This window comes from Sebastes umbrosus, chromosome 2, assembly GCF_015220745.1.
Source record: "Sebastes umbrosus isolate fSebUmb1 chromosome 2, fSebUmb1.pri, whole genome shotgun sequence".
Classification (NCBI taxonomy): Eukaryota; Metazoa; Chordata; class Actinopteri; order Perciformes; family Sebastidae; genus Sebastes; species Sebastes umbrosus.
The window spans coordinates 20,715,473-20,730,428 of NC_051270.1; the positions used below are offsets into that span (position 1 = coordinate 20,715,473).

Consider the following 14,956-nt stretch of genomic DNA (forward strand, 5'->3'; position numbering starts at 1 on the left):
TATTGAAAGCCTTTTAGCCTGGTCACACGGTGCATCTTTGACAGCCTGGGCTCTCTGCTGTGAGATAACCTGGGTTTTAATATTTCAGATGCAATATTAAATGTCCCTGCGCTTTCTGCTCGCCTCTATTCCATGGCGTCTCGGATTGAATCGGGGAGGATAGATCAAAAATGTGTAATATTAACTTGTAGCTCACTAATCATCTCAACTATGTGCGTAAACTACAGACACTATTCTGTACTCGCAAGAAGCTGAATGTAATGGGTTTCTCCTTTTTCCAGTCTCTAGGTTTAAGCTTTGAGATGAAACCAGAGGGAAGATGTTGCAGCAGCTCTAACATACACTCGAGCAGTCCTGGTCAGAAGTGATGCTTTCCAGGTGAGCACTTGTGATGTCTTCAATTTGCATCCACTGATAGACCTAAAGCAGAATTCTTTGGCTTCTGGGTTTGCATAGAGATGCTAAAATAAGCGTTCCTTGTGATTTCTGACTGCTACACTCCAAAGCAGCACAGATTGAATTGAGGAATACATGCAATACAAAATACAAGTGAATGTTTTAGTGCGACTCTGGATATTTTTTTAAACTTTGTTATCAAGTCTTGAAGTGGATGTCCACACACTGCTCTTGCATTCAAGACAGTAGACATTAATAGAATCAGCACACCAAACTTAACGTTTTTCCCTGGAAATGTCTGGCCAAAACATTGTAGTCATTTGTTGTCTGTTTAGTTTGCACTGTTTATGAAATTCTTTGTGTTTAATATTTAGCAGGCAGCTTATAAAAATTGCCTTTACTTGCTGTCTTATTTATCTGGAGGCACAAATACTGGTTGCAGGATGACTCTTTGACATTTGTGTGTAGTGTTGCATCTTAATGTTTTTCATTTTCTTGCAGATAATGACTGCAAACACCTGACTGACATCAGAGCAGTGGAGCATTTTTCTGCTTTTCCCCATGATGCCAAACAGACATCGATTAAATGTTTGTCATATTTAGTTTGCTATATCTGATCACTGGCAGTTTTTCATCTCCAGCAGCATTTGTTTTGCACATAATACATCCAGGCAGTGTGAATTGGCATGCAATGTGTAAAAAATTACACCATTTTGTCTTAAAGGTTTATTATAAAAATATGATTAAGAACCATTTAAACAATGAATGCACATGTCTGGTTACTGAACACCGCTAATTCATGTTTGATGTAATTTGCTGTTTGGTTTCTAAGTCTGTCTGTTCTTTTATGTGAAACATTTTGTTGCCACCTTGGCCAGGACTCTCTTGAAAAAGATTTTAAACCTCGGTGGGGAAATAAAATAAAAGTTACAAAACATTCCTCTGAAGCATTTTTGTGAATTTAAAGTTTTAAATGTGTTACATGATGTTTAACCCTGTAATTGATACAATAGTTGCCTGAAGTTGCAATGAGCAGTTTCAGGAAACTGAAGTTATTCATCTATGGATGCAAACTATTTTCAGCTTTTCTGTACTTAACACTTAAAGCCATCCTAACTTCTGACATAGACCTAAATACTGTATAGTCTAGTAAGGTCTTCAAGCATTGGAATACTGAACTACTGCCTTTAGTAGATATTAGATGTGCACAATTTGGGACAGTTTAACATAGCCTACAAGGATGTGTACATAATTTGCAGATAGTGCAAAAGTAGCAGATTAGAGCAATAAGGGTCCAATTGAAGATTCCTCCAGAGGATTCATTTAGACCAAATAAATAAACACAGGTGAGCTGTAGGAGAAACCTGCAATGGTTTCTGTGGTTCTACAATTTTTAAGTAAAGGTGTTATTTTAGAAAATTTGATTTAAAAACGTTTTTTCTATTGAAACTTTTATTGCATAAGTCAGTCAATTGTAAAACTATTTAAAAGTACAGAGAAGATGGGCAAATACGAGGACACACCTTAAGCACAAACGTAGGAAGAATTACAACAATGGCACTGGTCTTAAAATGTCAACGCAAGTTCAGGCTGAATTTGTCATCCCGAATCAGCCCAAGTTGCTATTTTGAAGAACACATCTCAAAAAAGTAAAATTACAAAACATCTAGAAAAAAACGTCCTCAGCACATATCAAGATAGCGGAGAGCTATTAACTGTGTCACATCCTTCCTCTTAAATGTTTATCCTCTAAACATAAACCCCTTACCTCTGGATATACTTGTGTCAAAACATTTAAAAATAATTCAATGCTAAGAACCAGAGTTCATAAATACATCTTTTGCTTCATAAAATGTCCTGAATCTCTGATGGATAGAACGACTAATGAGGAAGAGACGGTGTAAAACCTAGTTTCTCAATGCCCCCTTCTTCTTGTCTCCTACAAAACAAGAAGATGGAACAACCTCTCCCTGTAAAATACAACCTTTGCTCGACCTCATCATCCAGTGTGTTTTGGGACCTGATGTAAGGAAATCAGGAGAGCATTCCAAGGTCCAACCAAGGCCTGGTCTGAGAGGGCCCTCCCCCCCTGCTTGAATTAAAAGGTGGAGGTATTGGCCTTGGGAGGGTCAGAAACTATTCGTCAGTCTTTTCATCGCCTTGGTAATGTCGGTATTCTGGTTTGAGCTCCCAGGTATTCTTGTGTGTTCCCTTCACGTTGTAGATGCCAATATCACGCAAGATTTCCTTCAAGTAAATCTGATGGAAGAAAAAGGCCAAATATGAGAAAAGAAGAATATAATGCTCTCAAAGCTATAGAAACTGCACATATAATCAACAATTCTCACACGAAAAAACGGCACCAAAATTTCAGATACCTGAGCTTTAATTATTTTCTAATATCTGACAGTAAAACCGGCACATTTACTGTAATTGTACTCTGCTATGGAGGAATATTGATCCGGCCTAGAGCCGACAAACAACCCATGGCCTGACTGAGTCTAAATGACCCACATTTAATTGTTTTTTCTATGAGTAAAAAGCACTGAAGTCAGTCATATAAACAGAGTGCCCTCTAGTCTTACCACAGGCTGTTTGGTGATATCCACCAGGTCTTTGATGTTGTAGTACTGGTGCTTCTCAAAAGCAGAGAACAACATGTCCAACACCTGCTGTTTGTCTACTCTTGCTCTCTTGCCCTCCTCCTTCTTTTTCCGGTCGTACTCGAGCTGCAGCAAACAGTAAAACAGACAAGAGGTCAGGAAACACATACAGGCTTATATACTCATACCAGTGCCTTGGCACGACTCTTTTGGTGCAAGTCACAGTTTGGGGAAGAATGTAAAATGTTTTACTCCCTTTAGTTTCGTCACTTCCATATTCTATGAACATATAGAAAGACTAGAAATTTGTAATAATTGGCTGAAAACAAGCAACAACATTTCTATGTGCTTCCAAATTGATGGCGAATACTTATCCATATGCATCAATAAACTGTGGGTTGTATGCGCAGGCTGCACGTTGTATGAAATGTGCCAAAGAATAACTGAGTAGATTAATGAAACAATTGAATCCTGTGTAGCATTTATTTCTTACATTGTACGTATGATTGGCCACAGGTTTGTAGTTGCTGGTGACGGCTTTCTCCAGCTGCTGGGACAGCCTGACGGGCTTGGACAACTCTTCAATTTGTAACCTGGTAAGACAACAACAATTACTTTACTTGTCAAGTACAATACATGACGTACACTGAGTCACCTGTTGCCAAATAGAACACCTGTATGATGTAATGCAATGTAATATAATAGCTCTGCAATTAATGCTATGTTACATACTTATGTGATTATAGCATCTTGAATTATTTAAATGATAAATTGGTTGGTTCTAAGTGTATATTTATAATCATACATCTATTCCAAGTCATCCACCCAGTTTACCTATAATATGTAGACATAATTAAGATTTAACATACAACACACGTGAAACAATGACATTAAGATGTCCACATACAGTTCAACAGATACACAATAATGTGGACTTAATAATAATCTACATTCATGCATCTAACTTTCCTAATTGCAATTGAACTGCAGGTTCAGGTTAGGAGCATACTAATTTGTGTGTGCACACCATTTCAGAAATCCTCACCTCTTGAGCTTCATGTAGTTTTCACTAACAGCAGGTCTGCACTCTGCTCTCTGCACCACCACTCCATCCAAAGCTATTTTATCTGGAAGAGTGGGAAGTTCATTAAGACCTCAATAAAATAAAAATTAAAAAAAATACTTCATATGTAAAGAAGGGTGAGCAGTCCCATGTGTGTAAGAGAGAAGGGATGACACTGAATGGGAATGCGTTTGAAGAAAAAAAAAAAATACACTCCAGAAACAGAGTTTGTTTTTGCTATTTATATGAATCTAATTCAGGTCAGACTCTCTCTTAAAGTTGAAAGAAAGATGTCAGAGCAATCAGGGATCAGTTTCCGAAACACCACAACTTTGCTTGAATCACTCAGATACAGTAACTGCACTCATTATAATGTGACAACAACAAACCACCTTGGCCTGGTACACATGTGCACACCTAATATCTCTCTCTCTCTGCTATAACTGTTATTCATCCCACAGTTAATTCTAATTCAGTCTATGCATTTCTCTTTGCTCCCCCAAAAAGTCTCCTATTTCAGTGTTCCTTTTTCTATAAATTCTTTATATATAAAATCATAAAAACACTTTTTTCCAAGGCTATTTCCAAACCAGCCACATTGGCTGGCTACTGACTCAGAATGGAGGTCACACTGTACCGTACAAGTCCTTAAAGTTATCTACATAAGTCATCCACGGTGCACCACAGCTTGCTGACTGAATGTGAAAAGTTTACGCCAGGGCAAGGGTTTATAACAAATTACAATGTTCTATGCTGTAAATAACTATTCAATCAGCATTATGGCCAATAACTAAACAACATATATGGTATTGTACATTTGCATACCTAATGAGTGTAGGGGCAAGTAATAACCAAGACAGTTTGTCTCATATACAACAGCTGCCCTAATTGAGTTTAAATACACTGAGCAGGTAAAAGAAGAAAAAAAATCCCCTATTCATTAACAACGCATCATTGAAAGCCACTTGATCACATCACTGAGTGATGACTTATTTACATGTAGTTTTTGAAGGAAGCTTGCCAACATACTTAGTGTAGATCTAAACTAAGATTTAGAAACAGTCAGATATGAATTCTCTTTGCGAACGCAACATCACACAACTGGACTGGCATTACAACCACCACCATGAGCAGGTAGCACTCTGCTCCAGCCTCCAGTGTCGACCAGTCTGAGTAAAGACTCTCTCTTCCATCCTCCAGTCAAAACTTGGTTGCAAACCAAGTGCAGAAGCTTCATATGAATTGTTGTACGATTATGCTCAAAAATAGAAGCTTCAGGTCAAAACTGGGCTCTACATAAGTACAATGTTGTCTGCCGTTTTGGTACCAATACATGCATCTTTTTAAAGCATGTAAACTGTATGTGATTTGTGAGACTACAAACACCATTTATTGATACAAATTAACAGACACTCAGTGTGTCTGATTCCCAGTGGTGCAACTTTGTCACTCGCTGGTGAATCGGAGGACTCACCTGGACCTGCCCCCGCCCCCGAAACTGAGCTGCTGCCATCAGATCTTTCTTCTGACTGGCCTACAGGAAGGGAGGGAGGGATGGTAAACATGAAAATACAGGGGATGGGAGACGGAGGGAGGAGGGGGTCGAACAACAAGAACCACACCCAGGGTTTTAGTCTCGCACACGTTTAAATCACACAGAGCTTCTCGGCGTAATCTCTGATGAGTACACGCGCGTGTGCATGAGCAAAGCAAGCATGCCCTCACAAAAAGCGAGCACAGATAGATAAACCCGTCCCACCACAAATACACATCCACGACAGGGCTGCACAAACACTCAACTTGAACACATTTTCACATGAAAACTGTATGTTACCAAAGCATTTCTCCAGTTTAAAAAGGTAAATATTAACACTTCACTGCATTTTGAAAAACGCAGCAGTAATTACCTCTCTGTCCTTTTGTCTTTTCTGTTAATCTACTGAATTTCATACGTTGTGTTGCTTTGTTATGTTCAACTTTTTAAGCAACTGCCTTATTGGCCAGGTCTCAGTTGAAAATTAAGTTTTATATCAAGTCATACTTAAAAAAAAAAATACCATTACACCAACTCTGCAGCCCTAAAACACACACACATTCAGACATATAAGCTGCTGTCCCAAAGAAAGCACAGTAGCAAAAGCTCACCAGCACCCGCAGCAACAAAACACCAAATTACATTCAGAGGGCAGACAAGGCCGGTGAAATTCAAACCAAACCAAAGACACCCATGCACAAATTAAATCAACTCCAAATTCAGCGATGATGTGTGTTGATATTGATCTATTCTATGTTAAATTAACTCCAAATGGGGCCATTGTGCCTGATCATATACCCAATCTGCTTAGATGATCAAACCACAAACAAATGACTGACAGAAGATCAAACACTGAAATTCCCAGAGACAAAACACAGATCAGACTGGACCAGCTCTCTTCTATTTTCCATTGAGTGTTCACTTGTCCACTATGAGCAATACATTTCTTATATGTACTCTGTTAGGACTGCGGACAACCTCACACTCTTGGAAAAGTCTGTTGAGAGTTCACAACACACAGAGACAAGCAGGGCAGGCAAGGGAAAGACTGAGTATCAAGACAGCAAGCTGTACAAAGAGTAGCAGGATCCTCCACCACCTGATCACACAGAACTTACCTCTGAGATTTCACATCACAGAAAACTAAACGTGTGAATTGTCACGGGTGTCTCATCTCGCAGCACTCAAAGCAAACACTCGGCATCCTCCAGCTGGGCTCAAACAATGAAAACAGAAGCTCACCTGATGAAGTCTCTGTGAAGACCGCCAACGTCTGACCTCCCACTGACTGCATGGTGAACGGGTGGTCGCGAGGCGCAGTCACCGTCTTATCTTCGATACCCTCAATCACAGTCAGCTCTTCGTTCAAAGTGAAAGACACCTGTAAAGAGCAGCGTCATCCACAGTTAATCTTCTCAGCCCCGTTCCACAGCAGTATAATAGGACATGCACTTGTTCAATTCTCAACACTTATTAACATATTTGTAAAATCATCAGTCCAGAGTTTATTTACTGAAGAAAATGTCAAGAGGAGAATTGTGAGAATCTGATAGTGGATTGCAAACAGTTATCAATAAAATGCAATATGAAGAAACACACTTGGCTGGCATTGACTGACTACATAAAGAAATAAGTTTTAGTATTTAATCTTAAATCTCAAACAAAACATGAGATACTGATTAAATTAACTTTTGCTACCTATTGTTAATCATTTCTTTAAAAAAATAATGATCTCAGAGTTACAAAAGGCCTTGAAAAAAGTTTAGAATTAGCACTATTTCTACATTTAAATATGCTTAATTCAACTCTCACATGCACTGAAATGAAAAGGTAGGTTGTGTTACCCATTACGGTCATGAGATGGTATTTAGCCTTTATAAATTAATTCATGTTTCCCCAATACGGACTATGATGGATAACTACTATGTATGACATGTGTACTATATCAAAAGCATGGCTATCATCATCATCATGGCATTGTATGTGGCAGATGTCCATCACCCGGCTGCACTGTACTTACCTCTGCTTTTCCTTGGTTTCCTTTCCTTGGAGATAAAAAATTATGAGTAAAATTAGAATGCAGTTATTGGCACGAATAACAGAATATCACATTTCATTTTAAATGCAATGGTAATAGTATAACAAAAAAACACTGCTTGTATAACCATCTAACACACCACTCAATTTTCTCTCTTCCCTTTCCCAATGTATAGTCCCATGCTGTGCACTGACTACATCACTTGATTTAAACTCGGAGACACACGTTAACTATTTAAAACCTGGCAGGCTGGTTTTTGCTATTATATTGCTGCTTAGTTGTTTCACATACTTGCATATTCGGAGTTTCCCCACATCGCCTCTGCCAGTCGCTTTTGCCCATTGCTGAGACAGGTATTTGGGCACCTGCATGAAGAAACATGGGTATGTTTTAATGCTTTCACACTTTGACAAATGGGCCCAAATGTAGGAGCTATCATTTTTACACCTACAAGTTCCTGGGTGTACGCATAAACAATAAACTGGACTGGACTGACAACACCGAGGCCCTCTACAGGAAGGGACAGAGCAAACTGTTCTCCCTGAGGAGGCTCAGGTCCTTCAACGTCTGCAATAGGTTGCTGCAGATGTTTTACCAGTCTGTAATAGCCAGTGTCCTCTTCTTTGCCGTGGCATGTTGGGGGTGGGGGGGTGGGGGGGGCGTGGGTAACACCAACCCAAGGGATGCCAACAAACTGAACAGGCTGGTGAGGAAGGCTAGCTCTTTGGTTGGATCTGAACTGGACAATCTGGAGGTGGTGGCAGAGGGGAGGATGAGGAGGAAGCAGGACGCTATCCTGGAGAACCCCTCTATGATGAGCTAGTCAAGATGAGGAGCACCTTCAGCCACAGACTCATCCCCCCTCGGCACAACACAAAGAGTCTGGGTCAGTCCTTCATGCTGGTAGCCATCAGGCTCCACAACCAAGGCTGACCCCCATATGAGAACTATTAGAACCAAGGCTGACCCCCATATGAGAACTATGAGGACCAAGGCTGACCCCCATATGAGAACTATGAGGACCAAGGCTGACCCCCATATGAGAACTATGAGGACCAAGGCTGACCCCCATATGAGAACTATTAGAACCAAGGCTGACCCCCATATGAGAACTATGAGGACCAAGGCTGACCCCCATATGAGGACTATGAGGACTTTAAGAACATGCACTATATCTGCAACCATCTTGGACTCTAACCACTGGCACACTTTACACTTCCTTTACACTATACATCCTATACACACTTACTTTACCCTATACACACTTACTTTACACTATACATCCTATACACACTTACTTTACACTATACATCCTATACACACTTCCTTTACACTATACATCCTATACACACTTACTTTATCCTATACACACTTCCTTTACACTACACATCCTATATACCACTTTATAGACTGCACATATTACATTTATTTACTGCACATATATGTATTTATTGATGGACTGTACACACTATGTTCACCCATTCACTCTGTATCCTTTCCATCTCTACTATTGTTTTTATAATGTTTGTACACCTTTACCTCTCCTGTGTTTCACTCTGTTTGCTGATGTTGCTGCTTTGACACCTGAATTTCCCTTCGGTGATTAATAAAGGTTCATCTTATCTTATCTTTTATATCACCACCAACTGTGAAACACAAAGTAAATAAAGAACTACAACGTGCTACTGAACTCAGTGATGTATGGTTGTGTCATGTGTCTGGAGCCATACTCACTCACATTACTGCAGACTGTATTATCACTCTGCCACCATGACAACAAACAGCAGCTACTCTAACTGCTCCATGTTAGGCTGTTGCAAACCGCTATTAGTGATCTGCAAACCGCTGTTACTCTGACCACATGTTGTTTACGTTGGTCGTAACGTATAACCAAACGATTTCTAGTTAAACCCACATGTTATGACGTGTTGGGCATAAAGATACTCTCATGATGAGTAGTTGTGACTAACGGTTAATGGACTTAGCAACAGAGTTAGCAACAACGATTCCATTCGATCGTAGCGGTAGTTGCTAAGCTACAGTAGCTTTAGCTGCGTTTAAGTTAATAAATGATCCTATATCCCAATGAAACTAGCGTTTTTAAAAAGGTTGTATACACACCTTTACAAGCCACACACCCGTGTTCTGCTTGGCACCAGTTAAATCCACTTCTCCTTTCTCTGACATGTTTTAAAACGATGCTTCTCTGATAGCTTAATGCAACCCACAACACGCGTGCGCAGAAGAAATACCACAGTGTGGTGGCTCTGAAGGTCCATACCGGTGTGTGTACGTCCTTCGCTTTTGACCAATAAGATAAGATATTCCTTTATTAGTCCTAAAGTGGGGAAATTTGCAGTGTACAGCAGCCAAGTGGATAGTGCAAAAACAAGATGCATCAGCTAACACAGTAAAAAAAAAAAAGAGTTAAACAAAGTGTAACTAAATATGAACCATTTAAATAGAAGGAAGTATAAAAATAGGAGCAGTATATACAGTATTGACAATAAACAGACTATTAACAAAAAGTGGAAAATGATATTGCACAGTGAGAATGAAATGAATGAATGAAATTCCACCTGAAAATATCAGGTCATTGTCAATTTTTTGGTGTTTAAGTGGTCTACTGGGAGCAGTGCTGGTTGTGGTCTACTGGGAGCAGTGCTGCGGTCTACTGGGAGCAGTGCTGGTTGTGGTCTACTGGGAGCAGTGCTGCGGTCTACTGGGAGCAGTGCTGGTTGTGGAGTCTGACAGCTGCAGGAAGGAAGGACCTGCGATAGTTTCCTTCACCCACTTTGGGTGGAGCAGCCTGTCGCTGAAGGAGCTCTCTAGTGCCGAGATGGTGTCCTGCATGGGGTGGGAGTCATTCTCCATCATGGATGACAGCTTAGCCATCATCCTCCTCTCTCCCACCACCTCCCACTGTGTCGAGGGGGCATCCCAGGACAGAGCTGGCCTTCCTGATTACTCTGTCTAGTCTCTAGTCTCTAATATGTGCAATATATCCCTCAAATGTTCATAAATAATAATGTATGGTTATGAATGTAACGTATAAAAAGGTTTAAATAACAAAGTTTCATGAACTTACTTTTTTTTGTTTATTGGACACATGGAAGCAAAGCTACAAGGGAGTGCACGCAGAATAACAATGCATTTTACAGCAATCCGTACAAAAAGGTTTTTCACAAAAACAATCACTATATATCAATGTAGGAAAAATATGTCATTTATTTGAATGTTTCCTCCCATATCCTCAGCCTTAATACAGTGTATACTGGAAAAAATACAAGCTGGCTGCAGTTTGAAACATTTGCTGCAGCATTGCCCCCGGTCAGTGACATGAACTCCCATAAATAGTCATGTCATGTCTTTGTAGACTGTTTGATTACATTATATTCTCCATTTGTGTAACAGATGAGTATCCATACAAACATATTGTACAAAAACCTGAATGCAAACTTCACTAGCCAGAATGTAACTGGAGGTCTGCCTGTTTAAACATGTTTCTTACAATTTGTTACAGGAACATTCGGTCCCTGCTGTGGGAGAATCGTGTGTTCAGTTCCTGAGATTTCTTCAGCAGCCGCTGCTTCTGCGCTTCATCAAAGCGATTCACTTGCAGGTCTTCGTCCCGATCGAATGCTCTCCTCTCCACTGGTTTGTCCACCTTCTCCTTTGATTTTTCCTTCATCTTCTTTGTGTGCATGCTCACCAGAGACTCAGCACGTTTAGACTCCTGATATCAGAGAGAAATTTTAGTCCTGAGTTTAATGTGAACAGATGTACATTACATATCTGGCGTTATTTCAGATAATACCACTTACGTTATACTTAGACACTTTGTGTGCCATTTCCACGTCCTTCTGGGGTAGTTGTGGGACATCCTCTTCCTCCACTAGACCCTTCTGCTTTCTCTCAAGGCGTTCCTATTGGTCAAGAATAGACTCATGAAATACAGGAAGGTAATAAATACGCTACAAGATGTTTATACCAATGATAAGTATAAAGATCAGTTATTTTTCATTAAGTACCTCGGTCTTGCGCTTCGTGTCCTCTGGTGTATCTGTCCAAATGGAGCGATCCTTGTTCGCTGGACCCGACCTCTTCTTGAAGGTTCGAGCCCCCAAACCAATGTGCTGCAGTTCTGGTGGGAGCTCTGTCATCCATGTTTCTCTGGCCACCACTTCAGGAGTGTTCTGTTCACCCAGAAACACACACAGGAACAAATTCAGACAGCACAGGAGGAAAAAGAAACAGGCCACCATGTTATTAAATTTTTTTTTTCCTGTTGAAAGGTCATTCTGTAGGCATGTACTGAAGACTTTGAACAGTGTACGCAGATAAAACCGGGGAGGGAATGAGGACTCACATCTCCTGTCAGCTTCTCTTTCATCTTTCGTGCTCTGCGCTCAAAGTCCCGTGCCACAGGGTTCTCAATAGGCTCTGTGGTCGGCATGGGTCCGATCACATCCTCATCCTCTCCCTCGCTGCTGGAGGACTCGGCCTGGTAGCCAGGGGGCAGGGCAGGCCCTGGGAAATCCTCTCCATCTTCACCATCATCATCATCATCATCATCATCGTTTTCATATGCTGCTCTGCGAAACCCAGGAGGCAAAGCTGGTCCCAGCACAGGTGGCCTGAGGGAACACAATGAAGTTTCAGCTTCCAACAATTACCTATTTATTCACAACACAAATAATTAATTTGCTCACCTTTCTGGTGAACTCTGTTGTTTCTTGAAACCTGGTGGTAGGGCCGGTCCAAAGAAACCATCATCATCTTTTTCTTGTACCTTTGTGTTCTCCACCCTGTTCAAAAGACACTTGTTACCGCATTGTTTGCTGAGGGATATAAACTGGGGGGAAAAAAGTTCGGAAACTTGTGTTTGGTCGATTATTTCTCTGTTTTTACAATGCTTATTGGCATTGTATTTTACATCGTTGGAAAGCATGTGTATTTACCTTCACAATGATGTCCAACTTTTAAGGATCATGCATTTGTTGGATGAGCAGCACAGCTGATTATGTGGGTAGCGCCCAAGAAAAATTTACCAAAATGCTCTGCCAGTGGTAAACAGTGTATTCTCCTGTTGGTATTGACTCTTGTTTTGAGTTGTTTGGTGGATTGGATGATTGAACTCTCTATCAGTAACAAAGAACAAACAAGGCATATTGGCTATTTTACACTATATTCATTTAATACACCGTCAGGAGCCACAGTAGCGGTGGAAGATCCATACGCAGCCACAACAGCCTGGCACCTCCTCCTCATGCTGGTCACCAACCTGGTCACATGTTGCTGTGGGATGGCGTTCCATTTCTCAACCAGGATTCGTTGCAGGTCAGCCAGCATGGTTGTGTTGGTCACTCTAACACGTACAGCACGCCCAAGCTGATCCCACAAGTGTTCAATTGGGTTGAGGTCTGGACTCTTGGCAGGCTGTTCCATTCTCTCTACTCCCACATTGTGGAGGTAGTCTGTGATAACCCTGGCTCTGTGGGGGCGGGCGAGGTCATCTTGGAGGATGAAGTTAGGTCCCAGATTGTGGAGATATGGGATCGCCACTGGCTGCAGAATCTCATCCCGATATCTCACTGCATTGAAATGGCCTTCAATGATGACAAGCCCTGTTTTGCCAGTGACATCATTGAGGGGACACACAACCACGCTGGCTGACCTGCAATGAATCCTGGTTAAGAAATGGAACGCCATCCCACAGCAACGTGTGACCAGGTTGGTGACCAGCATGAGGGGGAGGTGCCAGGCTGTTGTGGCTGCGTATGGATCTTCCACCGCTACTGAGGCTCCTGACGGTGTATTAAATGAATAAAGTGTAAAATAGCCAATATGCCTTGTTTGTTCCTTGTTACTGATAGAGAGTTCAATCATCCAATCCACCAACCAACTCAAAACAAGAGTCAACACCAACAGGAGAATACACTGTTTACCAATTTTTTCTTGGGCGCTACCCACATAATCCACATAATGTGTATTACAGTTGTTACCCTGCACTATATTCAGTTTTAACAGTTTTCTTCATGTTCTTGTATTTTTATATCTGGTATATTTTATTGTACTTTGCACTACTAACTTTTTTACTGCCTTTTTACTAACATGTTTTGCACTATGGAACTGTGATGCTGGAAACTTGAATTTCCCTCTGGATCAATAAAGTTACCATCTATCTATCTATCTATCTATCTATCTATTGGGGAAACATTAATTAATTTATAAAGGCTAAATACCATCTCATGAACATAATGGGTAACACAACCTACCTTTTCATTTCAGTGCATGCGAGAGTTGAATTATGCATATTTAAATGTAGAAATAGTGCTAATTCTAAACTTTTTTCAAAGCCTTTTGTAACTCTGAGATCATTATTTTTTTAAAGAAATGATATGAAACAATAACTTTTTTTACTGCCTTTTTACTAACATGTTTTGCACTATGGAACTGTGATGCTGGAAACTTGAATTTCCCTCTGTATCAATAAAGTTACTATCTATCTATCTATCTAATCAGCTGTGCTGCTCATCCCACAAATGCATGATCCTTATAAGTTGGGCATCATTGTGAAGGTAAATAAACAGGCTTTCCAACGATGTAAAAAAAAAAAACAATGCCAATTAGCATAAATAATCCACCAAAAACAAATTTCCAAACTTTTTTTCCCCAGTTTTATATACAATAACTATGAGTCTCTTAATGAACCTACTTCTCTGCAGCTGTTTTGGCTCTTTTGACCATCACCTCCTGTTCACTGTCCTCAGAGGAGCTGGACGGTCCTCCTCGTTTATATCCGGGAGGCAGAGCAGGGCCAGAGACTAAACACAGAGAAAACATGAACTACTGTGGAAGTAACACTTCACACAAAGTAGGATTAGTATTTCATCTTGTACTTACACCCTTCATCGCTATCAGAGTCTTCATCGCTCTCCTCCTGTCTGAACTTCCGGGGTAAAGCAGGTCCACGTGGTTTATCAGACGACATATTTCACACTGCTGACTTTACTTACTCAGTCTGCGTTAGTTTCAGCAATTTCTACTAAAGTAAAAAGACAAATCTACCCTCATAAACAAGAGGAACATGGAAGGACAAGTTTCACCTTTCACCCCGGAAGTATATAGTAAATCAGAAGTAAGCTATTGTGCTGCAAAAATAAAAGCACAAGAAATTTTATTTTTTCATTTTATTTTATTAAACTTTATTTAACAATGCATTGTTTTTATTTGATTGTTTTCCACTGTTTGGTTAGGGTTTTTCTGCACATTTTGTTTAATTGTTGTTGTTTAACTTTTGTTATATTTTTAAAATTATG

The 14,956-nt window shown here is 40.3% G+C and overlaps 2 protein-coding genes, 1 long non-coding RNA gene and 2 other non-coding genes across 6 annotated transcripts in view; 3 read left to right on the forward strand and 2 right to left on the reverse strand.

Annotated features, from left to right (window-relative positions):
• LOC119477324 overlaps nt 1-1,332 on the forward strand; it is a 5,409-nt gene extending 4,077 nt beyond the window's left edge. Inside the window, exons 3-4 of the long non-coding RNA XR_005204222.1 lie at nt 282-378; nt 898-1,332. This is a non-coding gene — a long non-coding RNA (uncharacterized LOC119477324). The remainder of the gene's footprint in view (nt 1-281; nt 379-897) is intronic.
• Nucleotides 30-165, forward strand: LOC119482803. The gene has a single exon (XR_005205549.1). It is a non-coding gene; the product is annotated as a small nucleolar RNA SNORA31 (small nucleolar RNA).
• Nucleotides 403-535, forward strand: LOC119482793. The gene has a single exon (XR_005205544.1). It is a non-coding gene; the product is annotated as a small nucleolar RNA SNORA31 (small nucleolar RNA).
• Nucleotides 1,333-1,826: 494 nt separating the features above from the next.
• LOC119477316 (general transcription factor IIF subunit 2-like) lies at nt 1,827-9,915 on the reverse strand. 2 transcript variants are annotated; one of them, XM_037751350.1, is made up of 9 exons: nt 9,756-9,915; nt 7,926-7,999; nt 7,617-7,641; nt 6,839-6,977; nt 5,537-5,596; nt 4,045-4,126; nt 3,493-3,592; nt 2,982-3,125; nt 1,827-2,655 (listed from the first exon to the last, which is right to left on the reverse strand). In XM_037751350.1, exons 1-9 carry the CDS (start codon nt 9,819-9,821, stop codon nt 2,533-2,535), a joined length of 813 nt encoding a protein of 270 aa, XP_037607278.1. In that variant the 5' UTR covers nt 9,822-9,915; the 3' UTR covers nt 1,827-2,532. The 2 variants fall into 2 exon arrangements, with proteins under 2 accessions (XP_037607278.1, XP_037607287.1); XM_037751359.1 differs by lacking the exon at nt 5,537-5,596 and having other exon boundaries at nt 9,756-9,914.
• A 798-nt stretch (nt 9,916-10,713) lies between these two features.
• Nucleotides 10,714-14,767, reverse strand: gpalpp1 (GPALPP motifs containing 1). Its single transcript, XM_037758724.1, has 7 exons — nt 14,541-14,767; nt 14,353-14,461; nt 12,347-12,442; nt 12,004-12,271; nt 11,666-11,830; nt 11,459-11,560; nt 10,714-11,370 (listed from the first exon to the last, which is right to left on the reverse strand). Exons 1-7 carry the CDS (start codon nt 14,626-14,628, stop codon nt 11,152-11,154), a joined length of 1,047 nt encoding a protein of 348 aa, XP_037614652.1. The 5' UTR covers nt 14,629-14,767; the 3' UTR covers nt 10,714-11,151.
• Between the last annotated feature and the right edge of the window lie 189 nt (nt 14,768-14,956).